The 23,462-nt window shown below is 43.2% G+C and overlaps 2 protein-coding genes across 2 annotated transcripts in view; both read left to right on the top strand.

The window, feature by feature from the left end:
* The first annotated feature begins 86 nt into the window (after positions 1-86).
* Positions 87-9,247, top strand: LOC115119430 (translation initiation factor eIF2 assembly protein-like). The gene is made up of 13 exons (XM_029648217.2): positions 87-195; positions 616-687; positions 1,204-1,264; positions 1,401-1,433; positions 1,547-1,642; positions 1,761-1,867; positions 6,667-6,718; positions 6,833-6,908; positions 7,080-7,202; positions 7,280-7,308; positions 7,419-7,547; positions 7,809-7,946; positions 8,310-9,247. Exons 1-13 carry the CDS (start codon positions 122-124, stop codon positions 8,364-8,366), a joined length of 1,047 nt encoding a protein of 348 aa, XP_029504077.1. The 5' UTR covers positions 87-121; the 3' UTR covers positions 8,367-9,247.
* A 1,548-nt stretch (positions 9,248-10,795) lies between these two features.
* LOC115106115 (calcium/calmodulin-dependent protein kinase type 1D-like) overlaps positions 10,796-23,462 on the top strand; it is an 87,249-nt gene continuing 74,582 nt past the window's right edge. The window contains exon 1 of the mRNA XM_065008214.1: positions 10,796-11,370. Coding sequence (XP_064864286.1) covers positions 11,276-11,370 — 95 coding nt within the window. The 5' untranslated portion in view covers positions 10,796-11,275. The remainder of the gene's footprint in view (positions 11,371-23,462) is intronic.

The raw sequence follows: 23,462 nt of genomic DNA, 5'->3' as shown, positions 1-23,462 counted from the left end.
CAAGCCATTATAATTTTAGTGTTATGGAAAGGTTGAAAACTACATGAAACCAATATTAATCGCCTTTTTCTTAGGGGAACTATTATGTGGTTGGACTCACTTCCGGTAAATCATTTGCAGTATGAAGAAGGAGCAAGTTGTAAATTGTCAGTTTTCGGTCTGGTATCCGATATTTAAGAAGCATACTATCAAAAGGTGAACTCCTTAACTTGACCAGATACACAGTCTCAGATATGTTGTTGATCTCGTCACTATCAAATAAACACTGGTTGTGCTATAATTTGAGAAGCTAACGTATAGTTGTCTGTTTAGCTAGCAAGCTGTGTTAGCCAATATGATATCACTTGTGTGTCTGATATTGTTACACAGCCAAACTGTACTTTTATCAGCTAATTGTCAATTCTCACAAACCACACCTGTCCTTTACTGTTATTAAACATTTGAATTTGTTAGAAGTGCCAGGTGTAAATGCTTCTGTGATGATATTGTCATTGATATTGCATCAGATCAATCTCTACCTTTGTGACTGTTTGTTTTCAGGTCTCTTATCTTTTGACAATACCAGTCTGATAGTTTGTTATGTAGGCCTAATGTTTGGTGTTATCTTTTTTTCAGTTTGATTCTCCCACTGCCTCAGAATGTAATAGATTATTTGCTGGACGATGGAACACTAGTAGTTTCTGGAGGGTAAGCATACTTACCCTTAAAGCACATACATCTAGTGTCCTGTATCTATTCCCATACACTATCATTTATGGGTAATTTCCATGCTAACGGAATTACTCAGAGACACCAATTTTAAAATAAAAATGTATACCCAAAACAAACAAAAAAACGGATTTTCAAAGTTTAACAAATCATAAAACGTTATGCACGATGACTACTTTGAACAATTTACACAGTAAAAAAAATTAACTGCCGATGCAAAGTGGTAGCATAGTTTTGGTAAAATCTCCCTCAGTTTTATTCTGTTCCCAAACTTTGTATCCGCATAGTTCTTCCCGTAAATGTGTTTTTGTAGATTTTTCAATGGAAATTGTTGAAAGTAGTCCTTGTGTATAGAGTTCAAAGTTTTTTTTAAACTATAGAAATCAATGGTTCTTGTTTGGTATATATTTTTAAATGAAAAATCTTAGTCTCAGCGTAATTCCGTTACCATGGAATTGCCCTTATTCTCCCTGATAAAATCTCTTCTCATACCAGGGACAACAACACTCAGCATAATCAGACCAACAACAGTGACTCAGAGGAGGAAGACATTCAGGTAATTTTGCTCCAGACAGAGGTGCACTCCATCTCGGCTCTCTAGTAAAGTAGAGACTGAGAAGGCAGACTTTATGCTCAGTGCTTGGCTGTTTGATTTACTGATTGATTATATTTTCTTCTCTCAACAAAATTAGTGGTCAGATGATGAGACAACCACCACTGTAACAGTAAGTAATGTAGATAATGTGAAATATGATCAACCCATCTGCATATAAGTTTTGTCAAGTTTGTAAAATGATATGCATACAGTGAAGATCTTTTGTGATGCTTTGTTTTCCAGGCTCCAGAGTTTCCAGAATTCAACTCTAAAGTGCTGAAGGCCATCAACACCCTAGGTGGGTGTGTCTTTCCCAAACTGAACTGGAGTGCACCGCGGGTGAGAGACACAACCCTCTAACGCCACCAATATAAGGTTAAAATACTGTCCACAGTGTGTCTGTCTGAGTGGTAATTTTGAGTGAATAAGTGTGTGTGTGTTTCCTTCTCTCTTGCAGGATGCTAACTGGATTGCTCTGAACAACTCCCTGCAGTGTCAGAGTCTGAGCGATATTTTCCTGCTCTTCAAGAGCTCTGACTTCATCACCCACGACCTCACACAGCCGTAAGAATCCCCTCCAATCACCCACACTCTCACATTCTCACTAGGGCTGTTGCGGTGACCGTATTATCAAATTCCACGTGACCGTTGAGTCACAGTAATTTCCTATTATGCACTCTGGACATGTGTTGATATAGTACCCAACTCACTAACGACCATCCGGTCCTAATGACCTGGTACTCAGGACTCTATTGTCCCTCCATCAGCTCGCTAATGGCCTGGTACTCAGGGCTCTATTGTCCCTCCATCAGGTTGTAATGGTCTGGTCCTCAGGACTCTATTGTCCCACCATCAGTTATGAATGGTCTGGTACTCAGGGCTCTATTGTCCCTCCATCAGGTCCTAATGGTCTGGTACTCAGGGCTCTATTGTCCCTCCACCAGGTCCTAATGGTCTGGTACTCAGGGCTCTATTGTCCCTCCACCAGGTCCTAATGGTCTGGTACTCAGGGCTCTTTTGTCCCTCCACCAGGTTCTAATGGTCTGGTAATCAGGGCTCTACTGTCCCTCCATCAGGTTCTAATGGCCTGGTACTCAGGACTCTATTGTCCCTCCACCAGGTCCTAATGGTCTGGTACTCAGGGCTCTATTGTCTCTCCATCAGGTCCTAATGGTCTCGTGCTCAGTGCTCTATTGTTCCTCTAACCACTCTGACATCAATGCAAATACAATGGAAAATCACATCAAACACTTATCAAAACAGTATGTGCTTTTAAAACTCACCTCACTGTGATGATCACAAAATGGACAGCGCTTTCTAAGGGGATGATTCATTCGAAACACCCATATATAACACCCATATATATATGAGCCCAAGCTCCCCCCAAAAAATGAATTTAAAATGTTTGTGCTTTTTATACAATACATAGTCTAATAGCCTATTACGCACTATAACATTTTTTATGTCTTTGTTGCATAATAGGTCTAGCCTAGAAAATTAAACAAATTCTAGTTATGCCTTTGAGTGTGGACTGTATTATTATGCCTACTGAATGGACCTTATGCTATTCTCCAAAGGTTCTATCCATGAGTCTGGGCGAGAACAAATAGGCCACTGATTGTGCAGGGCGACTTACAGAGTTAGCCTACAATTATAGTGAATTTGATTTTGAATAATGGGGAATTTTTTATATTTTTTTTATACCTTTAACTACAGAATATCTCACCACCGTGTGCCTTTTCTCTCTCTCTCCTTCCTTTCTCAATCGCGCAGAGAGATAGGGCGTAAACAATTTAATTCAATATTTTTAGTTGGGAAAACATGTTACTATCGATGTTCCCGAACAAATTTCAGTTTGGGTGGAATATCACCTGTCGTGCAGTGAGAGGCTGAATGCTCCTCAAACAGTGGTTGATGTGTGGAGTTTTGATGGTTGGCACTAAAAAGAGGAGGATTCCAGCTGCTACTATATTTATTTCTCAGCTGCTAATATGAAGCACATGCTCCGCTATAAAACAGGAGTAGCATACACGCATAATTGAAAAACGAACCGTGGGAAAGTGGCCTCTATTCGCTATTCGAGTGCATACGGATGACTTCTTTTCCCCCTGCCCCTGTTCCTACCCATTTTATAATGGGCCATTCTAAATCGAAACAAATTTGACATATTAGTAAAGACATGATTACATTGAGAGTAATTGTTTACATACTGTTTTACCCTCTTCATATGTGTATATACTGTATTCTAGTTAAGGCTCATCCTATATACAGTGTATTCAGCGCCCTTGACTTTTTCAACATTTTGTCACATTACAGCCTTATTATAAAATTGATTCAATAAATATAAATACTCATCAATCTACACACAGTAACCCATAATGACAAAGTGAAAACAGATCACATTTACATAAGTATTCAGACCCTTTGCTATGACCGTCAAAATTGAGCTCAGGTGCATCCTGTTTCCATTGATCATCCTTGAGATGTTTCTACAACTTGATTGGAGTCCACCTGTGGTAAATTCAATTGATTGGACATGATTTCAAAAAGCACACCCCTGTCTTTATAAGGTCCCACAGTCGACAGCGCATGACAGAGCAAAAACCAAGCCATGAGTTTGAAAGGAATTGTCCTTAGAGCTCTGATACAGGATTGTGTCGAGGCACAGATCTGGGGAAGGGTACCAAAAAATATCTGCACCATTGGAAACAAAGTGTCCTCCATCATTCTTAAATGGAAGAAGTTTGGAACCACCAAGACTCTTCCTAGAGCTGGCCACCCGGCCAAACTGAGCAATCGGGGGAGAAGGGCCTTGGTCAGGCAGGTAACCAAGAACCCGATTGCTACTCTGACAGAGCTCCAGAGTTTGTCTGGTTTGATGAAACCAAGATTGAACTCTTTGGCCTCAATGCCAAGCATCACTTCTGGAGGAAATCTGGCACCATCCCTACGGGGAAGCATGGTGGTGGCAGCATCACGCCTTGGGGATGTTTTTCAGCGACAGGGACTGGGAAGACTAGTCAGGATCGAGGGAAAGATGAACGCAGAAAAGTACAGAGAGATCCTTGATGAAAACCTGCCCCAGAGCGCTCAGGACCTCAGACTGGGGTGAAGGTTCACCTTCCAACAGGAGAACGACCCAAACCACAGACCAAAGACAACGCAGGAGTGGCTTCAGGACAAGTCTCTGATTGTCCTTGAGTGGCCTAGCCAGAACCTGGACTTGAACCCAATCGAACATCTCTGGAGAGACCTGAAAATACTGTGCAGTGATGCTCCCCATCCAACCTGACAGAGCTTGAGAGGATTTGCAGAGAAGAATGGGAGAAACTCCCCAAATACAAGTGTAACTTTACTTTGAATAATTTGGAAAAGGGACCAAATTATTAGCATGTGAGGCACATGGGATACGACCAGCTTACTACACAACATACACTTAGTATTAAGTGGGAGATAGGTATACTGTATGCTACAGTATACCTATCTACCTGGCATATTACATCATTTATTCAGCAGCAGCATATAAGACATTTTGGGACACCTTGTTGTGCTGTGCTCACTTGAATAAGAAGGTGGCGCAATGGTCCTTCTTGTGGGCAAATTATGTCATCAAACTTTGTCATCAAAGTCTGCAATTCTGGATATATGGTGCTTTCAAGACAACTGGGGGGGGTAAACAAGGCTGAATCATGACGTCAGTGATCTTCAGGTCGGAACTCTAGAAAGAGACCATTCAAAACTTATTTTCCCAGTCGGAACACATTTTTTCCCCCAGACTTCCCAGTTGTCTTGAACTCACTGAAGTCTGAGATTTCCCAGTACCGATTTTCCAGTTGTTTTGAAAGTGGCAGAAATCATGCTGGATTGACAGTATGGCCAGTGTATTCAACATTAGAAAGGACACCAAAGCATGGAAAAGAGACCCTTAAACCCAGACCCTTAAATACACCCTTTCCACTGAATAGCAGGCTTGTGATTTCGGTTTTGGTGGTTTTGGAGCAGTGTCTTCTTCCTTGCTGATTGGCCTTTCAGGTTATGTCTATATAGGACTCGTTTTACTGTGGATACAGATACCTTTGTACCTGTTTCCTCCAGCATCTTCACAAGGTCCTTTGCTGTTGTTCTGGGATTGATTTGCACTTTTCTCACCAAAGTACGTTAATCTCTAGGAGACAGAACGCGTCTCCTTCCTGAGCGGTATGACGGCTGCGTGGTCCCATGGTGTTTATAGTTGCGTACTATTGTTAGTACAGATGAACGTGGTACCTTCAGGAGTTTGGAAATTGCTCCCAAGGATGAACCAGACTTGTGGAGGTCTACAATTTTTTTTCTGAGGTCTTGGCTTATTTCTTTTGATTTTCCCATGATGTCAAGCAAAGAGGCACAGAGTTTCAATTACCGTGATACCGGCAGTCATTTGCATGAAAATGAGCTGAAATAAAAGATCCCAGAAATGTTCCATGTGCACTAAAAGCTTTTCTCAAATTGTGTGTACAAATGTGTTTGCTTCCCTGTTAGTGGGCATTTGATCCTTTGTCAAGTTAATCCAGCTACCTGACAGGTGTGGCATATCAAGATTATTAAAGAGCATGATTATTACCCAGGTGAACCTTGTGCTGGGGACAATAAAGGGCTGCTCTAAAATGTGCAGTTTTGTCACACAACACAGTGTCACAGATGTCTCAAGTTTTGAGGGAGCATACAATTGGAATGTCCACCAAAGCTTTTGCCAGATGATTTTATGTTCATTTATCTACCATAAGCCACCTCCAACGTCATATTAGAGAATTTGGCAGCACGTCCATCCGGCTTCACAACCGCAGACCATGTGTAGCCACATCAGCCCAGGACGTCCACATCCTATGCCATCCCAGGCCCACCCATGGCTGCGCCCCTGCCCGGTCATGTGAAATCCATAGATTAGGGCATAATGAATTTATTTCAATATATTTCAATCCTTATATGAACTGTAACTCAACAAAATCTTTGAAATGCTAGCGTTTTATATTTTTGTTCAGTACAGATGGGTTTTCTACCCGCTGTGGAAAACACTGCAGGCAGTGAGTCAGCCTTTCTGACAGCAGTGGGCTGGGAAGAGGTTTGGTGAGATCGCTTCATCATAGATGTACTGCTCCCATTGGGGCGCTCTGATAATGGGCCCAGTTGGCAGACAGCTCTGGCATGGTGGAAGACTTAATACAGAACTTGATTTAGTACTGAACTTTCAATTGTGAAGGGGCCAATGAGGAGCATTTGTTAAGTGTGCATGTGTGTGAAGCGCTTGTATGTGTGTGAATGCAAGTGTGTGTGAGTTTAATGTGAGTCTAGAACCGAATGGTCACTGTTCCAATCTCCCTCTACAGATTCCTTCGCAGCAGTGACGAGGATTCTCCAAATCCAGCCATAAACTATGAGGTATTTAACACGCACTCACCTGCATTCACTCTCTTTTCCACACACACACACACACACACACACACACACACCTTCCCACTATTTAATAGTGTTGTGTTATACCCCTGAGTTCAGCTGGTCCTGAGGAAGTGGAGTGAGCTGCTACCTGGTGGGGAGTTCAGGTGTTTCATTAAAGAGAACAAGCTGATTGGTAAGTACTGTATGAAGAGGTTAACACACCATTCACATTTACTCTCACCCTCCCTCAGCCACATTCAGAGAGCCTGTGTTCACTTGCACTGTTCCCAAGACAGTGTGGCAAGCGTTAGGGCTGTTGTGTGGACTGAAGATCTGTTCTGAGAGCTGTGTGTGTGTTCTTCAGGGATCTCCCAGAGAGACTATACCCAGTACTACCACCACATCTCTAAGCAGGAAGCCCAGATCTGCCACTCCATCCAGGAGTTCTTCAGCCAACACGTCCAGTATCAGTTCCTGGATGAGGACTGTGAGTGGGATTCAGTATGGTGTGATAATTAGAATATATTGTAATAAGAGTAATGCAATATATTTTCTGTTTTACAGTTGTGTTGGATGTCTACAGAGATAGCTGGGTAAGTCTTTTATCATTTACTTTTCCAGACATTATTTCCTGCCTCTGTTTGGTTGTAGCCAAGGCTTTTCTATGAGGATGGGCATCTTTGACCCTGTGTGTGTTTGACAGGGGAAGGTGTGGCTGATCGATCTCAACCCCTTTGGTGAGGTGACAGATTCACTGCTGTTCACGTGGGAGGAGCTTACCTCCGGGAACAGCCTGTCAGCCAATCAAGAGGAGGGTGACACAGCCCAGCAGGTCAGTGACAAATATGTGACACAGGCTGTGGCTTTGTTGTGCATATGCATGTGTATGTTTGTTCATGTGTGAAAGTCTTTCTGCGCTTATTATCCCGTTAACACCAGTTTGTGGTGTCTGTATCTGTAGGAAGGCCCTGAGTTAACACCAGTTTGTGGTGTCTGTATCTGTAGGAAGGCCCTGAGTTAACACCAGTTTGTGGTGTCTGTATCTGTAGGAAGGCCCTGAGTTAACACCAGTTTGTGGTGTCTGTATCTGTAGGAAGGCCCTGTGTTCCGCTACACCACCAGTGATGTGACGGTGCAGCCCAGTCCCTGTCTGAGCTACCGGATCCCTAGGGACTTTGTGGATCTCTCCACTGGCGAGGACGCATACAAACTCATCGACTTCCTCAAACTGGTGAGAACCAGTGCAGTGGTGTTCACACAATTTAAGATTGTCTTATAACAACCCTGTGGCAATCTCCACAACCATCTTACAATTAAAATGTTGTATTTAACCTTCATTTAACGAGGCAAGTCAGTTAAGAACCAATTCTTATTTATAATGACGGCCTACATCGCCCAAACCCAGATGACGCTGGGCCAATTGTATGCCGCCCTCTGGGACTCCCAATCATGGCCGGTTGTGATACAGCCTGGATTCGAACAAGGGTGTCTGTAGTGACGCCTCAACCACTGAGATGCAGTGCTTTAGACCGTTGCGCCACTCGGGAGCCCGGCATTAGTTTTTATAATCTCACACTTTCCCTCTTTGCTGCAGAAGAAACGCCAGCAAGAGGACTCTGAGGAAGAGGTGGAGGAAGAGGTACGACAGTGACAGCCCCTGAGGAGCAGGGTCTCTACACGGTGACTGTTCCCTCAGACTGTTAGCCTAGCATAACAATAACCCTAAAACTGTAAGGCTAGCTTTAGCGTTTAGCACAGAGACCACTATACACATGGAGGTTTGTCCTTATCAGCTCTTGAATCTTCTGATGGAATCCATTCACTTTTGGTCATCACCTTAGACCAATCCAGAATGCTGCAGATAGAAATGTTTTGAATTGAACAAACAACAAACCATAATGAGGAGAAAAGCATCATGACCGCTCTATGCGGTACATTTCTACCTGCAACACTGTAAAAGTCCCATTAAATCTCATGGTTGTGTGTATTTAAGAGGGGAGTTCTAAGCAGTGCCCCTGTTCTATTGGCCTGGTGTGTCTAATGTAAATATAAATACTGTAACTTAACATTGTGTAAAGGTAAAGGGGAGTCTGTTACAGGAGTCTGTGTATAGGAATAAAGAATGCTCAAATTTATAATACAGTTCTGGGGAAGAGACGTGTCTTAGTTTGTGTGTATAGCAGGTACATCATGGGATTGCAATTTCTGAGGGAGATACCCAAAGGGTCAGAGTTTGCTGACTTAATCCACTGGACTTTCTCTCTTCACACACACCAAATGCACACTTTTCCATGTGCTTTCTGATGGTTTCGTTAGACACACATCTGTATGTAATAGCAATACAAAGGTTTACTCATGAAGTCTCTGTGAAACAGTATTTCAAACATTCCAGTTCCTTACTTACTCTCTCTAGTCGTTATAGTTATATCTATGTTATTGTAGAATTAATTTTGATTCTTATCATTGGTTTATTTTCTATGTGCTGGCAAAGAGAGGTGTTCTGATTGGGTAATAAATTGCTGGTGTGTGCTCTTTGTTGTCAATCTGTTTTTGTGTAGACTAAAATAGAAGGCATACTACTTTCACTGGTAGATTATTACATTTCTCTACAGTGGATGTGGTTAAAAAAGTACAATGGAATTTTCCACCAATGACTAGACCAGCAGGTTGAGAAAGAGAGTAATGCATTTTTATTAGGGTCCACTTGGGGGAGTTGTTTACCTAAAATGAGAACCATCGGAGATGGTGAGCTGTCCTGGGCAGAGACAGTGGTCTGGGATAACAACATCTCCATTCACGTGAAACGCATTTCCGTTAGGATGGAATGCCTGGATGTTTTGTCTTGAATAGTTACCACTAGTGTATAGCCTAGTAAGTAAAATGCGATAGCAAAGCATTGTTGGGATAGAATATTGCTGGTTAACCAATAGATCCTAGCCTGTATACAGATGCAGTGCATTGTTCAGAGAGCTGCAGTGTTGTATTATCTGAGCCTGGAGGTGGGGGCTTGTGTTTTCAGCACACTGCCCCTGCATGTGGGGGGGGGGGTGAAAAAGATCAATGATGGGTGATGCCACACCCATCTGAGGGAAGGTGGGTGCCAGACTGCTGATAGAAAGAAGAGACTACACATCCATCATCCTCCTACCTCCCTTTTCAATTCCCCCTCGCTCTCTTCTCCTCTTCAGTGTGCCAAGATGGACATAAATCCTAGCCTACATCTCAGCCTGGGTTGACTAATCATCCTTTTGTGAGGGAGGGAGGCAGATATGTGAAAGTCTAACTTGAGAGAGCTGGAGATCAAAGGAGGGAGAAAGGGAGAGTTAGGGTAAGTGGGGAATAGATTTTCTTGAGCTGAGAGGGAACTGCAGTAGTTTGCAGCTGGAATACTCATGAGCGTCTAGAGCACACGCGCAGACACACTCTTGGCCCCTCTCTCACACACTCTTTTTCTCCTATACACAACCTTTGGTAGGCCTGTCAGATGAAAAAAGTCTGCAGTTATGCTCTTCACGACTGGAGGATACTATTCCGTGTGTGTTTTTAGGTGGATTACAGCGCCTTCAGATAAGACACTGCAGTCAAGACTGCTTTGCTGGAGATGGGAGTATTTAACCATCTAAATATTAACACCCAAACTCAAATGTATTTATTAGTACATCAGAATATAATATGACCATTATAGTGTCTAAGATATTAAACTTGTGTAGGACCCATGAATTGCATTTCATTGCATCACCTGTCAACACCGTTTTGATCAAGACATAGTAATATGGCAAGTTTTCACATTTTATCTGGAGACATCCTTTCTCAAACTTCACAGCAAGTTGCATGGGTCCCAATGTAGACTCCATCATCTGACCTGGAATAGCCCAACATCCATCATAATAAACATTGGCCAATATAAAATAATTTACTTATTTAGAAACAGGTTTGTCCGTTTTTGATGGTTTGCAAATACTCTGGTTTCGTGAACGTATCTTTGGTGCAATGCGAATTATCTCTAGACATCCAGTCACACACACACTTGTGCGCAACGCTGTCAAATCGAGCGATGAGCAGCATCCTAGCCTCCCTCATTGCCATAACAACCGATGGCACAATCAGCATGGTAAGATGAAATAATGCTCCTCGGTCCTTGCATTACGCACCACACGGCTCAACAGAGGACTTCATTAAAACGGGAACATTTTTTAGGAGAGAGAGACGATCGCGCAAAAGTGACACGTAGACCCAAACCATTTACGTCAAGATAATCTAGACCAGTTGAACCCTGCAGGTGCAACCGCAAACGGTGAAAGATCATTGTCGGTCAAACGGAACGCTGTAGACAGAAAAATAAGCGAAGAAAACAGGAGACCTGTTTTAGAGAGCTGCGGAGATATTTCGACAGCGGGAAAGCCACGAGCTCGAAAAGGTTTTCTGACTAGCTCGTTCTATGCGCGTGGGTCTGCTCCCCACGAGCAGGACGTGTAACTCGAAGCGTGGGAAAGCTGCGTTATCGCGGGGGGCTGCTGAGACTCACTGGCATCGTTTGCTCCGGTTTTCTCCTGTTCCACCATGGATCGGGAGAATGGAGAGTCCGGGAAAGGGACGTGGAAAAAGCAAGTCGACGATATCAAGAAAATATTTGAATTGAAAGAGATCCTCGGAACGTGAGTGTGTTATTACTTAATACCATTTTCAAAAGCCCTATTGTTGTGAATGCTAATTGGGTATGAATTTACATTGGTAAACCGCGGTAGGCCTTTGATAACTTTGTTGCCGAATGTAGCGGGACGCTCGCGCTGGAGACTTTGTATCCGTTTCGGTTTAATGACGGTTTAAACTCCCGGTTTAACTGGAAGCCAGCAGAGCTGTTAGGTTATCTATGACGAGGTATTTAACGGACTGTAGCGTTAGCCCATGTCTGGTTTGATGAGACGAGTGTTTGTTGGATACGCTATGATAGAGAATTATCGAATGTCACTTTTTGTAGGCTAGCCTATGTATGTCATTACAAATGACTATGAGGCCTATTTGTAGGTTAAACTATGTAGGAACTGTTTGTAGAAAAACCTAGACCGTAGCCTGTGCCTTAATAAGGGGGTCTTGTGTGTTTTAGTAAACTATTTTACAACCGGTTACGCATGTCTTGTTCCGTTGTCTCTGTTGGTTTTATGCTGTCCTGGCTATTGTTTAGGTTAGCCTATTACGTTCATCCTCCCTCTCTTCCCTGCCCACCGCTCTGACAGCTCCAGTTGTGCAGCTATCTATCATAGGAATGACCTTTTGGAGACGCAGGCAGTTAAACACTGATATCAATTGAGTCTCCAACCTTGTAAAAAATATATATGACCATTGGTGAGTGGTTATCATGGTTTTCTGTGTTTATCTAATCCAGAATGATTTATCGTTCAATGTTTAATCCTATTTATCACTAGGCGTATTAGGCCTAGTGTGTAACTAACCTCATACATGAACGACTGGTTTTGGTTTGACAGCATCATAACGGTTAATTTGCAACCCATTTGAACAGCTTGTTCAGATGAAATGCTTGGCCAAATACCCCAGCCTCTTCTTGAAGACCGTTATGCCGACCGGACGGTGCGGTGCTGGAGGCTATAGCAGATTTTGTTGACTGGACAGGCAGAATCCCATATCCTACAGATATGCCCATTTGGAGCAGAGAGTGCATAAATTAGGCTCAAAGGTCATGTCTGATCTTTGTTTTTCATAAGGCAACATCAGTTTCACTCAAATCAACAAAGAGGAGATCGGAATTTCTACCGTGTGCCTGGAATTCACATAACAGATGGAAGTATGGACAGGTGCATTTTGGGTGTGTGTTTTACAGATGGACTAATGATTATAGCGCAAGTCTCCCCTCTGTTACCATGGTGTCTATGTCCTAGCACCATTCAGTGGGCTCCCGAGTGGCGCAGCGGTCTAAGGCATTGCATCTCAATGCTAGAGGTGTCACAACAGACCCTGGTTCGATTCCGGGCTGTATCACAACCGGACGTGATTTGGAGTCCCGTAGGGCGGCGCACAATTGGCCCAGTGTCGCCCGGGTTAGGATTTGGCCGGGGTAGGCCGTCATTGTAAATAAGAATTTGTTCTTAACTGACTTGCCTAGTTAAATAAAGGTTAAATAAATTCACAGCGTGACAAAGACACTGATTGGGGTTATTTACAAAGGATTTCCAGAGGTGCTGTTCATCCCCTTCACCACACTGGTACTGAAGACAGGTTTTCAGCACACCTCTGTTGTTCACTGGGTCCTGATCCTCCAGATTCCTTCCTGGTGGAGACATCTTTCTCTGTTTCCTCAGGGGCGGGGCTTGGGGACCTGTCATCCCGTCTGGTCTCTGGCCAGCGCGTTGTGCTTCGGACTCTGGAACACAAAAGGGCCATCTGGGCACACACACACACTTGGCCTCAGGTTATAAGTATGACCTGGAATTTTCCTTGGTCAGGAAAAAATTCTCTGCCCTAAAAATATTACTCAGATGTTTCCTGTTAACGCCATAGCAACACATTAACCAGAGTTGTACTCAGCCTCAGCCTTTGACCTCGCTCCTGCTGATGTCTGGTGTTCTCCCTTTTTAATTCTCTATCAGCAGAAAAATAAGGGGAGAGGAGGGAGGGAGGGAGAGAGGAAGGGAAGAAAGACAGCAGGGAGTCGGACATTGACCGTATAGTCTATTATCTTGCTCCAGTCTCTTGACCATTGGAGTCTTGTTTTCAACACTAAGAGGGAGGAGAGGGAATTGAGAGAGGGGTTGAGAGTAGAGAAGGAATTGGAAGAGGAGAGGAATAGATAAGAGAGGAGATGAGGACAGAAGTGAATAGGAGAGGTTTGGAGGAGAAATACTGTTACATTGAATAGGGGTTAGGTAAGAGTTGGGGCTGAGCTACCAAAACATGTTGCTCTGACACATTATGAGCTAGTCTTTAGAAATTGGATGAGAGATGAACATTTTTATTCACCTTGTAAAAAGATGGACAGAGCCTGTCACATGGCACCAGTCACATTGGTCTTTTGTGCCTTATTTCTTTGCTATACCGTTTCATAATGCTATATGACTGCATTTCTAAGATGTATGCATGTCTATAAGGCAATATTAACACTTCATAAGACGGTGCTTCAAGTCAAGCAGAATGTCACGTCTTTTGACCCCTTTTGACATTTGAGTCATTTAGCAGATGCTCTTATCTAGAATGACTTGCAGTTAGCTAGGTTTGACAAGCACATATCTCAGTCATAGTAAGTACATTTTTCCTCTAAAGTAGCTATCTGCAAAGTCTGAGCTAGCAGGAGGAAAAAGTCAAATCCAAGTGTGTTTTTTTGGGGGGGAGTGGTGAGGAGGGGATGTGATGGGGGATGCTGTGGTATTATTTAAGATACTCTTTGAAGAGGTAGGGTTTCGGATGTTTTCGTAAGATGGGCAGGGACTCTGCTGTTCTAGCTTCAGGGGGAAGTTGGTTCTATCGTTGGGATGCCAGGACCGAGAAGAGTTTGGACTGAGTTAAGCAGGAGCTGCCCTCCCATAAAGGCGGGAGGGACAAGAAACCAGAGGAGGCAGAACAGAGTACTTGGATTGAGATGTAGGGTTTGCTTATAGCCTGATGGTAGGGAGGGGCTGCTCTATAGGTAAACACCATGGTCTTGTAGTAGATGCAAGCTTCTACTGGAAGCCAGTGGAGTGTAACGGAGGAGCGGGGTGACATGGGAGAATGTATGAAGGTTGAACACCAGGCGGACTGCAGTGTTCTGGATAAGTTGCAAGGGTTTGACGGCACAAGTGGGGAGCCCAGCCAACAGTGAGTTGCAGTAGTCCAGACGGGAGATGACAAGTGCCTGGATTAGGACCTGCATCGCTTCCTGTGTAATGTAGAAGAAACAGATTAATTTGGTCTCACTCCATAAAGTCAAATGGGCTGATTTTCTGCTGCCGGTTTTAAAATGTCAGTCCGGAGACATTTCTCTATCAATTGGATCAGTCACACAAGCCACTCTGTAGGCTATAGCTTAGATCCATAGAGCTACTATGAGTAGTTAATGTACAGTCGTGGCCAAAAGTTTTGAGAATGACACAAATATGAATTTTCACAAAGTCTGCTGCCTCATTTTGAATAATGGCAATTTGCATATACTCCAGAATGTTATGAAGAGTGGTCAGATGAATTGCAATTAATTACAAAGTCCCTCTTTGCCATGCAAATGAACTGAATCCCCCAAAAACATTTCCACTGTATTTCAGCCCTGCCACAAAAGGACTAGCTGACATCATGTCAGTGATTCTCTCGTTAACACAGGTGTGAGTGTTGACGAGGACAAGGCTGGAGATCACTCTGTCATGCTGATTGAGTTTGAATAACAGACTGGAAGATTCAAAAGGAGGGTGGTGCTTGGAATCATTGTTCTTTCTCTGTCAACCATGGTTACCTGCAAGGAAACACGTGCCATCATCATTGCTTTGCACAAAAAAGGCTTCACAGGCAAGGATATTGCTGCCAGTAAGATTGCACCTAAATCAACCATTTATCGGATCATCAAGAACTTCATGGAGAGCGGTTTAATTGTTGTGAAGAAGGCTTCGGGGTGCCCAAGAAAGTCCAGCAAGCGCCAGAACCGTCTCCTAAAGTTGATTCGGCTGTGGGATCGGGGCACCACCAGTACAGAGCTTGCTGAGGAATGGCAGCAGGCAGGTGTGAATGCATCTGTACTCACAGTGAGGCGAAGACTTTTGGAGGATGGCCTGGTGTCAAGAAGGGCAGCAAAGAAGCCACTTCTCTCCAGGAAAAACATCAGGGACAGACTGATATTCTGTAAAAGGTACAGGGATTGGACTGCTGAGGACTGGGGTACTGTCATTTTCTCAGATGAATCCCCTTTCTGATTGTTTGGGGCAGCCGGAAAAAAGCTTGTCCGGAGAAGACAAGGTGATCGCTACCATCAGTCCTGTGTCATGCCTCCAGTAAAGCATCCTGAGACCATTCATGTGTGGGGTTGCTTCTCAGCCAAGGGAGTGGGCTCACTCACAATGTTGCCTAAGAACACAGCCATGAATAAAGAATGGTACCAACACATCCTCCGAGAGCAACTTCTCCCAACCGTCCAGGAACGGTTTGGTGACGAACAATGCCTTTTCCAGCATGATGGAGCACCTTGCCATAAGGCAGAATTGATAACTAAATGGCTCAGGGAACAAAACCTGAATATTTTGGGTCTATGGCCAGGAAACTCCCCAGACCTTAATCCCATTGAGAACTTGTGGTCAATCCTCAAGAGGCGGGTGGACAAACAAAAACCCACAAATTCTTACAAACTCCAAGCATTGATTATGCAAGAATGGGCTGCCATCAGTCAGGATGTGGCCCAGAAGTTAATTGACAGCATGCCAGGGCGGATTGCAGAGGTCTTGAAAAAGAAGGGTCAACGCTGCAAATATTGACTCTTTGCATCAACTTCATGTAATTGTCAATAAAAGCCTTTGACACTTATGAAATGCTTGTAATTATACTTCAGTATTCCATAGTCACATCTGACAAAAATATCTAAAGACACTGAAGCAGCAAACTTTATGGAAATTAATATTTGTGTCATTCTCAAAACTTGTGTCCACGACTGTAAGTCATGTAAGGTAGCTGCTGGGAGTTAAGCACTATAGAGGCCATAGAGCCACAGGGCTTTGTCTGGCCTGGTGTCCTGTGTTCCAGCTTTACCCGAAGGCTGACACAACACTTTCAGAGCACCAGAGTAATGTTTCCAAGTGGCGCGTAGGGAAGCTTTAGTCAGTGTGTTCGTCCCTGGTGTCCTATTTTGCTGTACTTGTGTGTGCGTGTTTTTCTGCAGCATGCTGTTGTTGAATTATTAAACACTGTGAGCGCCTGGGGGGCCCAGGTGTTCACATGATGCTGCAGACGGGTGTTTTTCAGGTATGCCACACCTCTCACTGCTTAACTGAGAGACAGTAGGGCAAAGAGGGGAGAAGGGACAGAGGGCAAAGCAGAGATGCATTGTGGAAGTGTACCATCTAGGCCACGATGCCCTTAATTGAATGCTCTACTTCCTGGCTCCTGGCATTGTCCTCTTTCTGGGACTGCAGTTATCTCTCTCTCTCTCTCCCGGCCTCGCTCTCTCCCGGCCTCGCTCTCTTCCGGCCTCGCCTCTCTATCTCCCTCCTCTCTCTTTCTGCGTAGCTGTCCCTATTATCCGACCTTGCTGCCTCAGATGAAGTGTATGCAACTTTGAAAGCCAGCCTTGATAGTTTAGCACTGGGTCTCAGGAGTATAACAAGTGTACAGAAAGCATACAGCATTTTTGTATTGTGATCATTCAGTGTGTGTGTGTGTGTGTGTGTGTGTGTGTGTGTGTGTGTGTGTGTGTGTGTGTGTGTGTGTGTGTGCACACGCATTTGGGCCTAATGGATTAAGGGTAGACTGTAATCGGGCATCTTCATTATAGGAAGAGACACGGATTATCCATCCATCCCTCTCACCTCTTTCCCCCAATCATTATCTCTCTAGTCTTTCAATCTGTCCTTGTTCCATCAGCTGTTCCCTCTTCTTTTCTTCCGGTTTTTCTTCAGTGATGGTTATTTTTGCTCGTTGTTCTTGTTAGGTGTGACTCCCGGTGCGTGGCCTCATTTAGTTCCTGGGATTCAATCCTAGATTATGTCTGAGTGGACTCATCTCAATTTGTTTTGACAGTATTGTTATACCATAGTGAGCTCATTCTGATCTAGATGACATGCACACACTGTATATAGAGGGCCTGAGAAACATCCATCCAAAACAGTGGTCCCTGGCTACAGCAATGAGTAAAATTTAAGTCACCTTTTCCTCACCATATTTTTGCCATTAATATTTTTTTTTAATCTATAAAATTAAAATGTCATGTCTTTCCAGATGGCAAAACAGATCCAACCTTTTTGAGCGGGAGTGTATCCAGACTCAAATACACACTTGTTTGTATTATCAAGACGTATACAACCATGTTCAGAAGTGCTCTAGTAAACTTAAGGGTGTTTTCACATAGTCCTTTTTAAAATAACTGATCTCAGTCCTCTTCAAAGTGAACTCTGGAGTAAAAAAAGAAAAAGCAAAGCAAATATGGTCTTTGTATTCATACTGCCCTTGACTTTGAATGATGACTCAACTATTTTGCCAGTTCACTTCACCTATTAAGTGGTTCTAGTCTTCTTTGCATTCACATTGTTATGTTTAGAAAGGAAACAAGGACAAGCCATTCCATGAGATCAGCAGTGTCGGGTTAGTGAAGTACAGGTAGTTCAACTAGAAATGTAACTACATTTTACAGTTGCTTGGTGGTAGTAGAACTAAATTTAGATCTGGATAATGTTTTCAGTAGTTAATTACTTCTTTTTTTGTCCTTTAACAGTTTAGCTAACTACTGGAACTACACTTTTTTTTTCAAAATAAAAAATGTGCTGGTTCGATTTCCTTTCTTTTTCGACAGCAGACCTGCCTAATTCCTAATTTTGTTTTAATGGGCTAAATTGCACATTCTGTTAACATCTGACTCCAGGGTGATCTGTTCTGTTATTTTGTAGTCTGGCATTTCATATTTAGATAAGATAATTTTTCACGTAGTAGTTTGAATGTAGTGAACTTCTTTATTTATTAAGGGTAGCTTTAGTGTACTTTAACTTCTTCCAGTGTGAAGTAATTGGTAGCTTGGTAAACTACTCTGTATATATACTTTATATAGGGCTCCCGAGTGGCACAGCGGTCTAAGGCACTGCATCTCAGTGCTAGAGGCATCACAACAGACCCTGGTTCAATTCCGGGCTGTATCACAACTGTCCATATTTGGGAGTCCCAAAGGGCGGCACGCAATTAACCCAGCGTCGTTTGGGTTTGGCCGGGGTAGGCCGTCATTGTAAATAAGAATTTGTTCTTAACTGACTTGCCTAGTTAAATAAAATATTTTCAGAGTAGCTTCTCCAACACTGGTTATCGGACAGCTACAGTTGAAGTCAGAAGTTTACATACACCTTAGCTAAATACATTTAAACTGTTTTTCACAATTCCTGACATTTAATCCTAGTAAAAATTCCCTGTTTTAGGTAATTTAGGATCACCGCTTTATTTTAAGAATGTGAAATGTCAGAATAATAGTAGAGAATTATTTCTTTCAGCTTTTATTTCTTTCATCACATTCCCAGTGGGTCAGAAGTTTACTTACACTCAATTAGTATTTAGTAGCATTGCCTTTAAATGGTTTAACTTGGGTCAAACGTTTGGGGCAGCCTTCCACAAGCTTCCCACAATTTTGGCCCATTCCTCCTGACAGAGCTGGTGTAACTGAGTCAGGTTTGTAGACCTCCTTGCTCACACACGCTTTTTCAGTTCTGCCCACAAATTTTATATGGCATTGAGGTCAGGGCTTTGTGATGGCCACTCCAATACCTTGACTTTGTTGTACTTAAGCAATTTTGCCACAACTTTGGAAGTATGCTTGAGCTCATCGTCCATTTGCGACCAAGCTTTAACTTCCCAACTGATGTCTTGAGATGTTGCTTCAATATATCCAAATAATTTTCCTTCCTCATGGTGTCATTTATTTTGTGAAGTGCACCAGTCCCTCCTGCAGCAAAGCACCCCCACAACAAGATGCTGCCACCCCCGTGCTTCATGGTTGGGATGGTGTTCTTCGGCTTGCAAGCCTCCCCCTTTTTCCTCTAAACATAACGATGGTCATTATGGCCAAACAGTTCTATTTTTGTTTCATCAGACCAGAGGACATTTCTCCAAAAAGTACGATCTTTGTCCCCATGTGCAGTTGCAAACCGTAGTCTGGCTTTTTGATGGCGGTCTTGGAGCAGTGGCTTCTTCCTTGCTGAGCGGCCTTTCAGGTTATGTCGATATAGGACTCGTTTTTACTGTGGATATAGATACTTTTGTACCTGTTTCATCTTCGCAGTGTCATTTGCTGTTGTTCTGGGATTGATTTGCACTTTTCACACAAAAGTACGTTAATCTCTAGGAGACAGAACACGTCTACTTCCAGAGCGGTATGACGGCTGCGTGGTCCCTTGGTGTTTATACTTGCATACTATTGTTTGTACAGATGAATGTGGTACCTTCAGGCGTTTGGAAATTGCTCCCAAGGATGAACCAGACTTGTGGAGGTCTACAATTTTTTTCTGAGGTCTTGGCTGATTTCTTTTGATTTTCCCATGTCAAAACAGAGGCACTGAGTTTGAAGGTAGGCCTTGAAATACATCCACAGGTGAGTAGGTGTCAACTCATCTTCTCATTTTTGTGGCACCAATGTGGAGGGGTTATGGCAGGGGAAACAGTGTTGCAGTAGTCTAGTGTTGGGTGCTGGAATAATGACAAGCGAACCTGGGGGGCTTTGTGTTCACATTGCCCTAAAAAAGGGAACTGGACCACTGAATTCAAGCGCCCCCGAACTCCGGCCACCACACGAGATGTTCTCAGTTCAGTTCGTTTCGGGGGCTCTTTTGGGGGTTGTCAGTTCCTTTTGAGTGTTCACTTTGCTCAAAATATTAAGCGAGCCGCACTGACTTCACCACAATTGGCTGAAACGAAGGTGTGTGCATCAATACATGTGTACAACACTCCCTCTTGGGGAGGTTCCATGATGAGTGACTGTACAGACTATTGAGTATTAATGATCATCAACACCAGTCCATTATCGGATCAGAGCCCTATTTAGATACTCCAAACGGCCATTGCGTGGGAATGGGATTGGTATCAGGCGAGGGAGACCGAAGTCTTACTTACTCTAAGTTGTTTTTGATAGTAGCTGGTTTATTCCAGCTAGGCCTATACAGATTAGTCACGATGATTCTGTGTAGATTTGTATAGACCAGTCATACCGAATGACTTTGGTTTCATACACCTCATGGCCTAGTTCCTATACGACTCTGTTTTGTAGTTGGTCAGGCACAGAGCATGTTTGTGTGAGGGTGTGTGCTTTCAGATTTCACACACTACCTCAACTCCATGTTAGCGTCTCCAGTCTCATCTGCTGCTCGTGCTCTGCAATCGGAGACTGATGAGACGCGTGAGAGGAGCTCGCGGGGAGAAACTCTGATTGGCCACCAAATTAATGTCACGGCCGCATCAGATCTGGAGCATGACATGAAGCTACATGTTAAGTGGTTCCTCTGTCTTCTGGGATGTGTTTTAATGCTGCGGCATTACTGAAGCCTACCCTTCTAAAGCAGCCCAGTTTTCAGGGCCATACAGGGTGTGGGAACAGTCTTGTTGCGAACACAAAAGAAAAAGGCCTCCGTAACAGACATTTCACTGGGAGAGGTTTAAGTGGTGGTGCGGTGTATATAGAAAGATCGCTAGATTACACACACACACGCACCACATTCTTACATGGCAATCCCATGGCATTTACGGCAGATTGCATCACCAGTCCCCACCATATCAAATAAAGCAGACCTAATAATACTCATATCTCTGTTTTAAACTGTCAGCGTATCAGTGAGATAAGCAAGGCTGGAGTCAGACTGCCTATGATCTGATCTGTCAGGGATGTCTGTGTGTTTCCCGGAGATCCATAGGACCTCTCCCACAGCACATTAACAGGCCCTCTATAGCCCAGGCTCTCCTCACACACAGCCTATCAGAGGCTTGTTAGAGGAGGATCCTGTATTGATATTGGGATCATACCTGTAACATGATGAATTTGTCCCATAGCATCAGAAGTTTGAGAAAGGACAATGGCTGTTCAAAGTAGGGAAAAGAGAGGGAGAGAAAGTACCTGCATGCAGGTGTGTGTACGTACATTAATATTTATGTATGTGTGTATTTGTAACCAGCTCGGCTGGTTAGAATGTATAACAACATACAGTGCCAGTCAAAAGTTAGGACACCTACTCAATTCAGGGTTTTTCTTTATTTTTACTATTTTCTATGTAGAAGATTAGTGAAGACATCAAAACTTATGAAATAACACATATGGAATCATGTAGTAACCAATATTTTAGCGTGCAAAGCTGTCATCAAGGCAAAGTGTGGCTACTTTGCAGAATCTCAAATTGATTCCATATGTGTTATTTCATAGTTTTGATGTCTTCACTATTATTCTACAATGTAGTAAAAATAAAGAAAAACCCTTGAATGAGTATGTGTCCAAACGTTTGACTGGTACTGTATATAAATACTCCTCAAAGGGTTAACAGCATTGGTGGGACTCCAGATGCACTATATATACAAGTATGTGGACATGCCTTCAAATGAGTGGATTCAGCTATTTCAGCCACACCTGTTGCGAACAAGTGTATGAAATCAAGCACACAGCCATGCAATCTCTGGAAGCAACATCAGCACAAGAACTGTTTGTCGGGAGCTTCATGAAATGGGTTTCCATGGTCGAGCAGCACACAAGCCTAAGATCACCATGCGCAATGCAGCGTCGGCTGGAGTGATGTAAAGCTCACCACCTTTGGACTCTGGAGCAGTGGAAACGCGTTCGCTGGAGTGATGAATCACGCTTCACAATCTGGCAGTCCGACAGGCGAATTTGGGTTTAGTGGACGCCAGGAGAACGCTACCTGCCCCAATACATAGGAGGAATAATGGTCTGGGGCTGTTTTTTCATGGTTCGGGCTAGGCCCCTTATTTCCAGTGAAGAGAAAATCGTAATGCTACAGCATACAATGACATTCTAGACGATTCTGTGCTTCCAACTTTGTGGCAACAGTTTGGGGAAGGCCCTTTTCTGTTTCAGCATGACAATGCCCCCATGCACAAAGCGAGGTCCATACAGAAATGGTTTGTTGAGATCTGTGTGGAAGAACTTGACTGGCCTACACAAAGCCCTGACCTAAACCACATCGAACACTGTTGGGGTGAATTGGAACGCCGACTGCGAGCCAGGCCTAATCGCCCAACATCAGTGCCTGACCTCACTAATGTTCTTGGGCTGAATGGAAGTCCCCGCAGCAATGTTTTAACATCTGGTGGGAAGCCTTTGCAGAAGAGTGGAGGCTGTTGTAGCAGCAAAGGGATGTCGTGTCTTTGGCATCATTAAAACAGAAGGCTTATTTATCAAATAACTCTCTGTAATTATTATTATTACGTGATTAAACTGATTAATCATGTAACTGTAATTAACTAGGAAGTCGGGGCACCGAGGAAAATATTCAGATTATAAAGTTAGAATTTTCCTAATATAACTTTCAGATATTTGAATATCACTTAGTCTTCAAATTAATGAATTATTATTTATCTCATGTTAGTCTCATTCCAAACGTCGTAAATTGTTGGTTATCTGCACGAACCCAGTCTTCACTATGAGTCATCCATACATCAATTGTCTTCAAATCATTTATTTACTAAGTAATTCACAGAAATGCATAAACAAACAGTAGATAGTTGCAAGGATAAAAAAAAAGGATAACAGAGTTTCCCTAGTGGGATAAACCGGTAGCGCGGCTTGTTGGACAAAAAGGGAAGTGGGGGTCAACTGAGATGAGACACTACAAAGTTGATAATTATAACAATTGAAATTCTAATCCTTTGCACATGAACGCTCACTCATTCGGGAATAATTGCAATCAATATATATATAGTTCAGAGTGACATTCATTCATTTCGTTACAGAATAGATGTTTCGGCGGTTGTCGGTCTTCGCGTTCAATGATACCGAATTCCTAGCTGCAGACTAGTAATTAATATCAAAGACTTGTTCTTATTCTGTCGGTATATATAGTCTAAGAGTTTAACCACGTGGTATGGTTAAAAGATTCAG

The sequence above is a fragment of the Oncorhynchus nerka genome, linkage group LG23, assembly GCF_034236695.1.
Source record: "Oncorhynchus nerka isolate Pitt River linkage group LG23, Oner_Uvic_2.0, whole genome shotgun sequence".
Taxonomy (NCBI): domain Eukaryota; kingdom Metazoa; phylum Chordata; class Actinopteri; order Salmoniformes; family Salmonidae; genus Oncorhynchus; species Oncorhynchus nerka.
The sequence above is the reverse complement of the archived record's forward strand: the minus strand, read 5'-3'. Positions and strand labels throughout refer to the sequence as shown.

Bases quoted from the DNA above. Each gene is read 5' to 3' on its own strand.
- LOC115119430 (XM_029648217.2), top strand. From the start codon at position 122: ATGAAGAAGGAGCAAGTTGTAAATTGTCAGTTTTCGGTCTGGTATCCG. The intron at 6,909-7,079 runs GTAAGTACTGTA...TGTGTTCTTCAG, and splicing joins TAAAGAGAACAAGCTGATTG to GGATCTCCCAGAGAGACTAT. The intron at 7,203-7,279 runs GTGAGTGGGATT...TCTGTTTTACAG, and splicing joins TCAGTTCCTGGATGAGGACT to TTGTGTTGGATGTCTACAGA.